The sequence below is a fragment of the Scylla paramamosain genome, chromosome 6, assembly GCF_035594125.1.
Source record: "Scylla paramamosain isolate STU-SP2022 chromosome 6, ASM3559412v1, whole genome shotgun sequence".
NCBI classification, from domain to species: Eukaryota; Metazoa; Arthropoda; class Malacostraca; order Decapoda; family Portunidae; genus Scylla; species Scylla paramamosain.
This window is the reverse complement of record NC_087156.1, coordinates 28571997-28586996: the sequence shown is the minus strand read 5'-3', so window position 1 is coordinate 28586996 and position 15000 is coordinate 28571997. Positions and strand designations below refer to the sequence as shown.

General features: G+C 41.8%; 1 protein-coding gene across 2 annotated transcripts in view; it reads left to right on the top strand.

Moving 5' to 3' along the window:
- LOC135101574 (uncharacterized) overlaps window positions 1–15000 on the top strand; it is a 142956-nt gene that overhangs the window by 107030 nt on the left and 20926 nt on the right. For both annotated transcript variants that reach the window (XR_010269309.1, XM_064005699.1), the window contains exon 3: window positions 6338–6432. Coding sequence is in view for 1 of the 2 variants with exons in the window: in XM_064005699.1 (XP_063861769.1) it covers window positions 6338–6432 (95 nt within the window). In the remaining variant the exon portion in view is untranslated. The remainder of the gene's footprint in view (window positions 1–6337; window positions 6433–15000) is intronic.

Below are 15000 nucleotides of genomic sequence, written 5' to 3'. Positions count from 1 at the left end.
CTGAGGGAGGTTTTATTTTTAGCACGAGTAGTAATCGTATTGCGTATAACTCAGGTGGTGGTGGTGGTGGTGGTGGTGGTGGTGGTGGTGGTGGTGGTGGGAGGATGAGTTATGTAATTGAGGTTTAGGAAGAGTATCAAGTTATGTAATTCTTAAGCCTTATGAGTTATGGAATCACTTGTCTCCATTTGTAGTAGTCTTTTCCTCTCTCTCTCTCTCTCTCTCTCTCTCTCTCTCTCTCTCTCTCTCTCACACACACACACACACACACACACACACACACACACACACACACACACACACACACACACACACACACACACACACACACACACACACACACACACACGCTTCTAATTAGGGCAGTTCATTACCTAAGCAAGCACCAATACTCTGCCCTGATTCTCACCGATGATTATAATTAGTATTTTCGCTCCGCATGATACAAAAGTGCTCCGATCTCTCTCTCTCTCTCTCTCTCTCTCTCTCTCTCTCTCTCTCTCTCTCTCTCTCTCTCTCTCTCTCTCTCTCTCTCTCTCTCTCTCTCTCTCTCTCTCTCTCTCATTCTTCTTATCACCGAGTTGTTTAATTTTCTAGGACTTTGTTTCTTCTTTCCTTTATTATGTGTTCTGTGTTTCATTCTTTTGTTTCCTGCATTTTCTTTTTTCTCTTCTCTCCTCGAGGTGTTTCGCTACTTCTTCCTAGGTGTATCTTCACTAACCTAACCTTCCTGGTGTATCTTCACTATATGAGTACACACTCCCTCTTCCTTCCTCGTGCATTTACGCCGTCAAGTTACTGCGTCATCCCCTTTAGGCAGAGAGAAAATTACCAACAAGATATTAAATTCCTCCCTCCTCTCCTTTCTATTTTCCCCTATCTTCACTCTATCCCATCTTCCCTTCTCTTTATCCCTTGTTCTTCCTCCTACGTACCTTCCCTCTACTTCGTAGCCCTGAATCTCCCCTCCTTCCTTTACGCTCTCATATTTTCTGTAGAATCCCGTAACGCACCATTGAACCATCTATCCATTGACATTCTACGGTACTGAAGTAAACAGATGATGTAGTCTCAGTGACTCAGTGCGGACGGAGTGCTGGAGTTATTCTCTTTTCATCCCCTCCCGAGAAATGTCAGGTAAGAGACCAGTTTCACCACTTAGGTTTTTCCCTCGCGAGAAAGCGAGATGAGAAGCGTAATGGTGCTCTTATCCAGCCTCTCCTAAAAGGGCTGTAAATTTTAGCCACCTTGGAAAACTTTCTTTGGTCCAATTTTCGTTTCATGACTCGTAAATATTATCCCCCTTAAGTTTCAACACATGTCACGGTTTGCAGTTATTTCAAGTCCATTTAGTCATTCGAGAGAGACGCACCGGAAGATGAACGGCTTTCCTCTGCCATTAATCTCAATTACTTTCTTTGTTTTTTTCCCTGTTCTTGATCCAAAACGGTACAGTGCACAGTAAGTGAAATATGGTAGCCGTGTTCCGTAGAGTTTTAATACATTGATATTACTTGTTTTTTTTTTGTTCTTTACATGAAATTATATAGGAGAGAGAGAGAGAGAGAGAGAGAGAGAGAGAGAGAGAGAGAGAGAGAGAGAGAGAGAGAGAGAGAGAGAGAGTAAAAATCGTTACTTTTACCGAGTGGAATTAATTATTATATATCAGTGAAGCTATAACGACATGAAGTGTGTGTGTGTGTGTGTGTGTGTGTGTGTGTGTGTGTGTGTGTGTGTGTGTGTGTGTGTGTGTGTGTGTGTGTGTGTGTGGATGTGTGGGTGTGTGTTCCCAGTGGCTTCTCAAACAAACCTCAAAACAAACCTCCGCCCTGCTCCTTTCCATTCCTTATTATTCTATGCAAAGAAATCGAGGAAGCTCATGAATAAACTCGTTTGCGGCGTCCCGAAGTAGAGAGGGAGAGTACGAGTGACACGGCCAGGAGAGGAAATTAAAGTGTATGAATATGATAAAACGCACCTTGGAATTTACTCTCTCATAACCACATCAACTATGCTCTCTCTCTCTCTCTCTCTCTCTCTCTCTCTCTCTCTCTCTCTCTCTCTCTCTCTCTCTCTCTCTCTCTCTCTCTCTCTCTCTCTCTCTCTCTCTCTCTCTCTCTCTCTCTCTCTCTCTCTCTCTCTCTTTAACCATCCGTCACTCAGTCTTTCACACTCTCATCTCCAGGCGGTCAGTTCTTTCCAATCTCCCTCCCATTTTTTTCCACACTCTCTCTCTCTTTTCTTTCTTCCTCAAGGCCGAAAACTTTACTGTTCCGCCTAAAAGAAGAGAGAAAATATATCCCGGTTTTCCTTCCCCCCATTTACCTCTTATTAAAAACGTCGGGATGGGAAATAAAATAGAGAAATTACACTTTTACTATTCCCTACCCCAGATTTTTTGCCGGAAATGGAGGGAGATAAAAATAGGAACACAATGATTTATTCCTTTGCGTAGTTAGTCGAAAATTCTTACTTCGCCTCTAGGGATTTGATGCTGAACCGAAGCCTCTGCTTTGCTTAGTGAGAAGAGACCTGTGCAGCTTTTTGTAGGGCTGATGGAGGCAGGAAGGAAGGAAACGAGAGAGGATGTAGGAAATGTAAAGGTAATATTGAGGCATACGTTACACCTGTCCGTGGCTTCAGCGCTCATTTCCTCATAGGTAGGAAAGGAAGAGTAGAATTTAACAGAATTTAGAAAAAAATTGAACACTCCAGAAGGAGGAAAGGGATGGAAAGATAAGGGAAAGGAAGGAGTAAGATACGGAAGAGAAAATCCAGAATCCAAACAGAAATTAGGAAAGTGATAAACTGGGTAAAGAAGAAAGGAAAGAGAAGGAAAAGAGGAAGGAATATATAGTGGGAAGTAGAAAAATATTGAAGAGGGTAGCTATGAGTAGAAAGAGATGAATGAGGGAAGGAAGCATGAAAGAAAAGGAATAAAAGAAGCCAAGGGGACAGATATAGGAAAGGAGTGGTAGGGACACGAAGGAAGAAAAGAATGGACTGATGAAGAGAAGAGTGGGACGAGGCATGAAAGGGAAGAGAGAACAGGAAGTAACATAAGATTAAGATAGAAAAGAACAATTAATGGAGGGAGAAAGAGAAAGGGATAGAGTGAGGCACATTAAACAAAGAATGATCAGGTCAGGAAAGCAACAGAGGAGTACGGAATATGTTAAAAGAAGATCGTGAACATCATTTCGCTTTCCACTTTGAGTTGTGTTTACAAAATCTCATTCAGATGTAGAACGTAGCGAGTTGGGAGTGCAAGAGATACAACAGAATTTTCAAAAAGGTATTGTAATTCTCTCTCTCTCTCTCTCTCTCTCTCTCTCTCTCTCTCTCTCTCTCTCTCTCTCTCTCTCTCTCTCTCTCTCTCTCTCTCTCTCTCTCTCTCTCTCTCTTGTACAATTTTTATCAAGATTTGTTGTTCGTTTTCTTTTTTTGTGTATGAAAGGCAGGCGAGAAGGAAGGAAAGAAGGAAAGAAGAAAGGAAGGAAGGAAGGAAGGAAAGAAGAAACGAAGAAACAAAGGAACGAAGGAAAAAATGAAGGAAAGAAGGGCAAAAAATAAGGCAGGAAGAAACCACCAATGGTAGGAGAAAAGAATTATGTTTGGAGGAATTATTTTTATTTTATTTTTAATTTTCACCAGTGTGAGGAAATGGATTCAAAGGTCTAGAACGGTTAAAAATAAACATACACTGGGAGTAAACACGCACTTATTATGAAGTTTCGTCGGTAGGAGTTTTATTTGAGTTAGAACGTCATGATTGAAAATTAAAACAGGAATTAGAAAAAGTCACGTGGAGCTATCTGAGGGAGTGGAATGGTGTGTGTATGTGTGTGTGTGTGTGTGTGTGTGTGTGTGTGTGTGTGTGTGTGTGTGTGTGTGTGTGTGTGTGTGTTTGTGTAGCTTCACTTTGAATTTAACCTTTTCTCTCTCTTTTTTTTTTTTTTGTCCATGTGCTACACCATTTACAATATAACTGGGAAAGAGAGAGCAAAAAAAAAAAAAGGCAAGCTAGTAAACATTAGCGCTGCGTGTCTTTCCTCCATTACATTTTGTTATTTAGTGAACGTATAAATTAGTGTATAAATAAATAAACAAATAAATAAACGAAAGTAAAAACTAGGCACCATAAATAGATAAATAAAAAAATAAAAAAAGATATATATACAAAAAAAAAGGGAATTAATCACTCCCTTTTTTTATACTCTGTCAATATCACGACATACGAACATTTCATTGCATCTCTTTCATCTTACCACTACACAAACACTGGTCTTATCAAGCAGAGTATAAACTAAAAAATAATACTCTTTTGCCCACGCACTGGCTCATATATGGTACAGTACATATTCCCTACACTCAGCTGCATTAACAGGCGTATCCACCTGTTTTCTTTTTCTTTTTTTTTTTTTTTTTTTTAGCAACGGTATTTGAGATTTTTTTTTCATTTGTTTTCCTTGCACAATTCTTCCGGTGTATTAAAAGACAGCGACAGCAAAATATATTTTCTAATGTTGATTTCTTTATACTTATTTTTATATTTTTAATGTGAGTGGGCTAAGTTAATTCTACAAATGTTTAAAAAATATATAGGCTTTGTTACTGCCGCTTCTCGAAATCCATTAGGAAAAAAAAGCTTTTCCGTATTTGTAACGTGAAAAAGGAGGCTGTTCAATAGTTATAAAATACTACAGAACTTGGAAATGTACTCCTCCTAATTGCTGCTTCCGGAAATTCAGTAAGAAAAGCGAGTTCCAGTTGGACTGTTTAATTTATTTAAAGAGATCTGGAAATGTTTTTGTGCTCTCTGAAAGGATAGTACATTCCGTCCATTACCTGAGTAGTCATTCTTGATTACGCAGAAATATCTGACCACCGAAGCTACTAGTTAACATTTAAGTAAAACCCTGTCTTTCATTATATGTAGAAGAAGAAACTAATTTTTGAACAGCCAGATTTTACATTCCATTTTACCCATTACTTTTTGCTCTCTCTCTCTCTCTCTCTCTCTCTCTCTCTCTCTCTCTCTCTCTCTCTCTCTCTCTCTCTCTCTCTCTCTCTCTCTCTCTCTCTCTCTCTCTCTCTCTCTCTCTCTCTCTCTCTCTCTCTCTCTCTCTGACCCTGTTCCTCTGTGCTACCCTCCTCCCTACAATGTCTTCCACCTCATCCCTTTTAGTCACCCACCACTTACTCCATGTTCAGCCCATGTAGCAGCCTCCATACCACAGCCTCGCTCACCTACCACCTTTTCCCAGCCGCCGCAGGACAATACTCACAGATCACCGACACAATACGCTCTGGTCTCCCTCTCCTCACCTTCCATTGTTGTTATGTTCCACTGCGGGCGTGAGGATGTCGACGCTGCTCCCTTTCTTCCCTCCTGTCTCTCTCTCTCTCTCTCTCTCTCTCTCTCTCTCTCTCTCTCTCTCTCTCTCTCTCTCTCTCTCTCTCTCTCTCTCTCTCTCTCCCATTTTCGCATAATAGTTTTTTTTTTATGGAGCTGCTTTATGTTTCACAAGTTTTTATATATTTTTTTCTTGAGATCATTATGTTTTGTTGGTGTTTTTGTGTGTGTGCGTGTGTGTGTGTATGCGTGTTATTCACATACCTGTGCCTTTGACGATTTTATTTTTTACTTCATATTGTCCTGCCTTCTTTTCTAATCTCGTCTAATTCACGTGTGTATAAGCTTGTGCATCCTTTATGTCTCTTATTTCTCTTTCGGGTTCAGTCAGAATATCACTGATTTGAAAGCAACATTTTTAGAAGGTTAGGAAATCTCTCTCATGTTTCTCAAATATTTATAGCTCATTTAAGTATTCCTATCAAGTCTTACATCATCCTCACAAAACCATTCCATTTACACGCATCAGTTCCTGAGCTTCTTTAAATAACATGATCAGATACATAAAGTAAGATCCAATTGTGATATTAAGCTCCTTATTAATCTTTCCACTGCACTTTCACTAATCTCCCCTCTTCCTCCTCCCTCCTCTCTCCTCCCGAGCCTGCCTACTTAGCCTCACCAGCTCCCCCTTGCTTCCTCCCTCTCTCTCTCTCTCTCTTCCTACGCAGCAGCACTCTCTCTACCTGCTTTGATTTTCCTCACTCCACTTACTGCTTTCAGGATACTTATTAAGTCTTCCAACAATGAGCTTCTCTTCAACTTCCTCTCCTCCACTCCAACATTCACCATCACCCCTTCCTTCTTCCTACTCTACCATCACCACAACCACCATCACCATCATTACCATCACCACCACCACCACCACCATCCGAACTCCCTAACCTTAGCCAGCCAACTTTGGGTTTTTCCCTTCTTCAGGAGTGTCGGCAGCAGCAGGCTCAGCGGGAAGCCAAACATTATTTCGGCATCATAGAGGAATTTGGGCCTCACCTGGTCCCTGCGGCGCCTACCAGGTGTGTGGAATTCCCTTTTGAAGTTTACAGAATCCGTTCAGAGGTAAAAATTCAGTCGGAAGAATGGAATGGGCTGAGTAATGAGGTAGTTCTAGTGGGAGGCGGTGGAGGGAGGCCGTCCTTGATGATGAGATGAGTTGTTGTAATCACTTTACGTAACATTATGGTTGTCTGATGCGATGAGAAACGGTTTCCTCTTTTCGCTTTATGGATCTTGTCAGCTAGAGTGAGTTACGTAATGTGGTTTCTTGGATGCGTTTATGATGTTACCTCTTGGCGTGATGTGGAATATTATATTGTATACTTGTTTGTTGCTGTCTTGTGTGTTGCTACTCAGTCGTACAACAGATGGAAATAAGTGAGGGGGTTTCATATTACACAACGTATTATAATTTTGTAGGTAAAAATTTGATAGTAATACCGTGGGTGCTGCTCCATTGCTCTTCAGAGACACCACACCACACCATCTGAACTACATCTCTACATCAATCTCAACACCAGTTATCACACCACCTGCCCTTCACAACACCATTTGCACTACACCACAATACCACCTACACAAGACATTACATTACCTGCACTACACTACAGCATCTCTCTCAACACCAAAACCTCTCTCAACACCACACCATCTTTCTCAACACCACACCACCTTTCTCAACACCACACTACCTCATTCAACGCCATACACCACACCACCTTTACTCACCTCCACGCCTCCCTCGATACCAAACGCAGTGAAAACTTCATCAAGGGACCAACAAGTCAGGAGCGTAATTCCCGAAGTTAGGGGTTTGGGTTAGGTCTTTTCTCCAACGTTCGTGCAGCATTAAGCCAGCATTTTGTGGGTGAGTGTGCGGGCGTTGCTAAACTATTCCTTGTACTTTTTTTTTCTGATCAGGTGACGGTCATTGGTTTTCACGGCGGTACTCTTAACACGGGGCTGCAGGTGGGAAGTTGCCGGGTTACGAATTTTTCTTTCTGGGTGTAATGGAGAGGGAATTGATTGTTGCGTTGCGTTTGCGTTGTGTTGAGGAAGTCGTGGCTTTAGTAGGTGTTCTGTCGTGTGATTTTTAGGTCTTTTATCTTCAACTGTATCTTTATTTCTGTCCTTTTTTTTTTTTCTTTTTCGTTGACTTGCTCTCAATGGTTCATGCAACACTACAGGCTCTAAACATCTCTCTCTCTCTCTCTCTCTCTCTCTCTCTCTCTCTCTCTCTCTCTCTCTCTCTCTCTCTCTCTCTCTCTCTCTCTCTCTCTCTCTCTCTCTCTCTCTCTCTCTCTCTCTCTCTCTCTCTCTCTCTCTCTCTCTCTCTCTCTCTCTCTCTCTCTGCCGTGTTTCTCAAGGCGGAAGGATGAGTCATGAGTCTAGTTGGGGCAAGTTAGGGATATGCACCGAGTTTGCTGTTTTGCTGGTGACGAAGAGCGACGCCAAATCAGCTGCCTCCAGTAACTTTCGCAGATTCGTCAACTTCGTGCTGCTGCTGATGTTGTTTCTATTTCTTCTTGTGGGGACAGTGATGCGTTTCCTGCTTTCCCTAACGCTGGTGGCTGGGTTGTGATACATATGCAATGTTTTAGTCTATTTTAGCGGAGATCCTTCTTTTTATGCACTCCATATACGTACGCAGTTTTCTGGTCAAGGAGTTATATTGTATTATATCACGGGGAGTTATGTATGTAAACCACGCCTCTGTTACTTAAACGTCATTAACCTCCTATTCTTCCCTTTCTTCTGTCCATACTACATCTTGGTCTATATTCTTAATTTACTGTTAGACAATTTTTTTCTTTTTTTTCATTATCAGCTACGACTTCTGAGACATATTTTAAACTAAGAGAAAGACAAAATTAGCCTCCTACTCTTACTTTTTTCTGTTTGTATTGCAAGTGAATTAATGCAGGGAGACGACCAGCACCAGTAAAAAGGTCAGACCCTTCGGACGCTCATCACAACTTTACAAAGGTCAAGACATACGTACTAATTCGGATTTTCATTAATGTCTTTCCTATTAATGCATTATCCTTATTAAGTCAGGTATCACTAGAATCATGGTAAAAAAATAAAAATAAACTCTATTAACTTCTAGTACTTAACATATTACTTTTTTTCAGTCTTTTTCAAATATTCTATTATCTCATTACTTCATAACACGTTAAGTCGAGTTCTCATAAATGTCTCTCATGTTTGTGTAGTATCCTCATTAAACCAGACACCACCAGAATCATGAAAAAATGGAAACTCTGATAATTTCCACAGATTTTATTTTGGCCAGCACTTTGCCCATTGCTTTGTTATTATGTTCTTTTATCTTGTAAATGTGCACTTTGGGAACTACGTATTTAAGTGACTGGGAGAAGCATAATTAAATAAACAGAATAGTAATAATAATAAGAAGAAGAAGAAAAAGGAGGATGAAGAGAATGATAATAATAGTAATAATAACAATAATAATGATAATAATGATAATAATGATAATGATAATAATAATAATAAGAACAACAACAACAACAACAACAACAACAACAACAACAACAACAACAACAACACAAAGAAAAAAGAAGAAGAAAAAGAAGAATGACAGGAAGAAGAACAAGTAGAAAAAGAAGAAGAAAACGAAAAGGAAGAAGAAGAATAGGAATAATAAGAAGCATAGTACAGCCCGCTAAGAATTGTAGAGATAAGACGACAAAATGTTTACGGAGACTTTCCCTTACTCCACCAGTCCACCAATGCAGCTCAGGCTTGCTCTCCTACGCAAAGTTGTGGCATAGAACTGAGAGCCTCACGTGGAAGTCTCGCCGCTCCTCCCTGCGTGGCGGTGCAGGAGGGCCATGAAAGGCTCATTAGCTCGTTCATTCTTTTTTTCTTTTTAATTTTTTTTTTTTTTACCGCCAGCTCACCAACTAACTTTCTCAAATGGTCCAGCAAAGTTTATGGAACAAGATAAGAGAGTAATTCAGGGAAGAGAGAGAGAGAGAGAGAGAGAGAGAGAGAGAGAGAGAGAGAGAGAGAGAGAGAGAGAGAGAGAGAGAGAATTTTAAAGTATCCTCTTGTTGTCTTTGAGGAATTCTGCGTCTGACACGCTAATGAGAAGGGAATGTGGTGTGAGGGAAACGGAGACTGGATGAAAAAAGTAAGAGGAAAAATAAGGAAGCGGATGGTACACAGGACACGTTCACTTAATCATAAATAGAATGTGGAATAGCAAGGGATAAAAAAAAAGACATGAGGAAAACAGGTATAGAGGCGACAGAGTGTAGAAAAGAAAGAAAAGGAGATTATTAGAAAAAAACATATAAACATAATCATGGTTAATAATTTGGAAAGAGAGTGCACAAGCAAGAAGTAAAAAAAAAAAAACATGACTATAAGTATAAGATAAGACAAAAGAAAATTGAAAAGAAAAAAAAAAGGAGTAGATTATTAAAATTAAGTACGTTAATTTTAATTTTTAATCTTTCTAAAATTTCTGATTGGGGCAGGGCAAACTTGGTATTGTTCAGTGCCTCAAAAACTCAATTCCTCCATCTATCAACTCGACACAACCTTCCAGACAACTATCCCCTCTTCTTCAATGACACTGAACTGTCCCCCTCTTCTACACTGAACATCCTCGGTCTGTCCTTTACTTATAATCTGAACTGGAAACTTCACATCTCATCTCTAGCTAAAACAGCTTCTATGAAGTTAGGTGTTCTGAGACGTCTCCACCAGTTTTTCTCACCCACCCAGCTGCTAACTCTGTACAAGGGCCTTATCCGTCCATGTATGGAGTATGCTTCACATGTCTGGGGGGTTCCACTCATACTGCTCTTCTAGACAGGGTGGAATCAAAAGCTTTTCGTCTCATCAACTCCTCTCCTCTAACTGACTGTCTTCAGCCTCTCTCTCACCGCCGCAATGTTGCATCTCTAGCTGTCTTCTACCGTTATTTTCATGCTAACTGCTCTTCTGATCTTGCTAACTGCATGCCTCCCCTCTTTCCGCGGCCTCGCTGCACAAGACTTTCTTCTTTCTCTCACCCCTATTCTGTCCACCTTTCTAACGCAAGAGTTAACCAGTATTCTCAATCATTCATCCCTTTCTCTGGTAAACTCTGGAACTCCCTGCCTGCTTCTGTATTTCTACCTTCCTATGACTTGACTTCCTTCAAGAGGGAAGTTTCAAGACACTTATTCATCAATTTTTGACTACCGCTATGGACCCTTTTATGGGACTGGCATTTCAGTAGGCATTTTTTTTTTTATTGGATTTTTGTTGCCCTTGGCCAGTGTCCTTCCTACATAAAAAAATTTAAAAAAAGACGTCGTGACATGGAATGAGAAGGGTAAAGCAAGGAGTGAAGAAAGACACGAGGAATACAGGTGACTGAAAAGAGGAATAAAAAAAGAGAGGTAAGGGATAGATAACGAACACTTTAGCATGCAAGTAATTATGATAAGCAATATTGAGCGAGAATATTGAAGCAAGGAGGGAAGAAAGACACATGCAGTGGAGGTGTAAAGCAAACCAGCAAGAGGGACAGGCAGAGGATGTGGAGTAGTGCAGTAAGATGAAGTAATGATGTCACAAAGTGCAAATGAATTTCATATTTACAAGCTAAATGCAGTTTAATGGAAGGAGTAAAAGTTGCTTTTTATCAAGAGCAGCCCATAGACCAAGATGAGCTCGGGTTGTGACTGGTAGAGGTAGTTGCCACATATTCTTTTTTATCTGAGCAATTTTTCACTATAATATTACTGTTTTAGGCAACTGTACAGGCTTCCTCGTGTGAGCAAGCTTCCTTCCATACGATTTTGCCTTGCTTAAGAGACTAGTTTCAAGGCACCTTCAAAGCAGAATTGGCTCTCCTTTTGAAATCTTTTTTTTTTCTTTTAGGAGAGAAAATGCAGGCCTTTTACTTAAATATGTTTTTTGCCCTTGGTCCTTCTCCCTTGTGCATAAGAAAAAGTATGAGTATAGCCTTTCCTCAGCTTAATTTGCCCACGCCACCATTCACTACTAACCTCCACGCTGCAGTTATGCACACACTTGTACAAATATTACACCTCGTGTTCATTCCCATCCTGATATCACATTCAGCGCCTGTATAATTCATCAAGGTGGACTAACATTAGTCACCCAGATGACATACAAATGAAAAATGCCCTTCTTTTGTCTTATTAAATCGCTCTTATATCCCCGCGCTTAATAATGAATAAGTTACACGTCCAGCTGGCTTGATACCTCGGCTTTTGTTTCACTTATTCCTATGCCAGAGAGCCGCTGAAGCCTAAGGTAATCCGTCAGATTCTGTAGTTTCAATTACGTGAATGGGGGGAGAGAAGCGCAGGAGGAACCTACATATGTGGAAGGCTCAGTGTTGAAGGCTGGTGGAGGGAAGTGCATGAGTGAAGTAAAGGGAGGATGACGAATGGAGTGGAGGGTGGATGGAGGTGTTTGTCTTGATTGTTGTCCTGTGGTTTCCTCGGGGACTCCAGCAGGTTTCCCGTTAAGATTTATGGCAGTGGTGTGGTGGTGGCGTTGGCGGTGGTGATGGTGGTAGTACTCGGAGGTCGGAGCCAGACTAGTATTGGTGCTCGGAACTATGGGAGTAGCGGCGGTGGTAATGCGAGGGATTTTAAAGTGTTCATCCGAGTTGTTGTTGCTGCGACTGAGATGTAGTGGTAGTAGTGGTAGAGGTTGTGGTAGTAGTAATATTAGATGCTGTGGTAGCCTTGGTCATGATAAAAAATTACCTGGCAGTGGTGCAAATGGTAGTGATTGTAGTGGCGATGGTTATTGCGGCTGAAGTAGTGGTGGTGGCGGACATAGCTGTGGTAGTGGGGGTGGTGGTGGAAGGGAAGGTGGTAAAGGCGCGCTACTGTAGCAGCACCTGGCGTCGCGGGAGCAGAATGTCGTCCTCACTTTGGTAGTCATCACTCTCCTCGCTGCTTTGGTGTTCCTGGAAGCCCGCCCCACCGCGTACCCTCCACCACCACCACCACCACCATCTAGCTATCAGTGTAAATAATACGAGCAATGGATAATCGAGGCAAACACTGCTTTTCCAGGATACAATACCTGTTATTTGTGTCCACGTTTACTATTCTTCTCGATCTATAACAAGCGGAGGTTTCAAGACACTACTCCGTTCTCCGTGTGATACTGGCTTTGCTTCCGTATTGTCTCCTGTAGGGGCTGGTACCTTCTTTGGGCTATTTCTTTTTTTTATAAATGTCCGTCTTATGTAAGAAAATAAACAAATAAAACAGGTGGAAAAGAAAAACTAAAAACAAACAACGTGTTAAAAAGCAATGAAACACAAGAACAAGAAACCAAATAAACAGATTAAGTTAAAAGGGACACAAAAAAAAATGCTGTAAAAATATAGATTTATTGAAACAGAAAGAAAGGACAGTTGGTAAAATAAACCGAAAAATAAAGAAGCAGACAAAGAGAAAGAGAGAGAGAGAGAGAGAGAGAGAGAGAGAGAGAGAGAGAGAGAGAGAGAGAGAGAGAGAGAGAGAGAGAGAGAGAGAGAGAGAGAGAAGAACCAATGCATTACTCTTACGACCTAACAACAAGAACTACACATTAGCTTACATCAATATATAAAGATAAGATATAACAAGAGAAACAAGAAGACAAAAAGAAAAAAAAAGTAGAGGAATGAAAGACGAGAGAGAAGAACGGGCCACACACACACACACACACACACACACACACACACACACACACACACACACACACACACACACACACACACACACACACACACACACACACGTTTTGTACCTTCAGGCGGGGACATGCGGGCTACTGTGAATCATAAACCGTGAAATTTGCTCCCACGTGCCATGATATTTGTATGCCCGCCACCCGCCGCCCAATTCTCGCACAGCGCTGCCGGGGGACGTGACCAAATCCCCAGCCACATAGCCACTCACCCAGCCAGCCTCCCTAACACTCCTTCCCTTCCCCATTGAGTCTTCTTAGTCTTCTCACTCCTTAACTGCCTCCTCCTTCCTCTCCTTTTTCTTCTCTCTTTTTCCGTCTCCCTCTTTTTCTTGTCCTACTCTTCGCTACTTCATTTTTTTTTCTCTTCTTTCCCTGTCCTTCTCTTCGAACCTAATTTCTTCTTCTTCTTTTTCCATTCCCTTCTTTTTCTTTCTTCTTTTTGTTTTTTTTTCCTTTCCCTCCTTCTCTTACTGTTCTTCCTCCTTCTCCTCTATGAACCCTTTTGCAGTCGCTCCTTATGTCTTCATTTCTTCCTTTCCTTTCTCTTCCTTCCTCCTTTTTTTATACTTCTTCCTCGTCCTTCTCTATGACCTTTCCCAATCTTTGTTCATTCGTTCTCCCCTATCCTCTTTCAGTCTCTGTATCAATCTCACTCTCAACTCCTCTTTTCCGTCCTCCTCCTCCTCCTCCTCCTCCTCCTCCTCCTCCTCCTCCTCCTCCTCCTCCTCCTCTTCCTCATTTCAACCTTCCTTCCTCACTTTACTCTTCCATGAATTTACCTATTTCTCTGTTTAATCTCTCTCTCTCTCTCTCTCTCTCTCTCTCTCTCTCTCTCTCTCTCTCTCTCTCTCTCTCTCTCTCTCTCTCTCTCTCTCTCTCTCTCTCTCTCTTTCTCCTCTTTCCTCTCCCTGCATACATTACCTCCTCTTTACACGTCAATGGACAGAACGAGCCAGCAGCAACAGTTGATTTCAGTGTTGTGTGTGCTGGGAAGTTACTGAGGCAAGGGGGACGAAGGGGGGAGGGAGAGAGAGAGAGAGAGAAGGAGAGTTGCCGCTAATATGGTATAAGAGCAAGAGGAGGAATAGGAAGGATTGCTAAACTGTATGATTAAAGATAGTGACTTGTTGTTGTTAGTGGTGGTGGTGGTGGTGGTGGTGGTGTTTTTTTCTTCCTTTTTCTCTTTCGTTCTTGTTGTTATTGGTGTTCGTGTTAGTAGTGGTGGTGGTGGTGGCGATGGTAACAACTATGCGTAGAAGATATAGTAGTTGTTGCTGTTCCTTTAATGGTGATTTTGGTGCTGGTGATAGTAGTAGTAGTAGTAGTAGTAGTAGTAGTAGTAGCAGTAGCAGCAGCAGTAGTAGTGGTAACAGCAGCAGCGGTAATATCAGCAGCAGCAGCAGGAGTGGATGGACGGTGATGGTGAGGGTGGTGGTGATAGTGTTGTCGGTGATGGTGGTGGTGGCGGCGGCAGAGTAAGAGAGTATAGGGAAGACGGGAGAAGGGACGGCAGTTTGTGACGGATGGGGAAAGATTGGAGGCACGTGATGACAGCCTGTGCCGAGGGAAGGAGGGCTGTGGAAGGCTGTCTGGCAATATTGGATGGTGAAGGGAGGGTGAGAGTGGCCGCCAGTCTACGCCCCTGTTTGAAAAGAATAGGGGTGGGATGCTGCCGAAATGTAAAAAGAGGAGGCTGAAACCAAACTGTGTAGGAGGAAGAAAGGCACTGGTAGGCCGTGTAGAGATAGAGATGGTGGTAGGCTGTATAGAAGGTTTTTGTAGGCTGTGTTGGAGGAGGAAGAGGTAAAGAACTAGACAGATGTGTAGAGGAAGAGAAGAAGTAG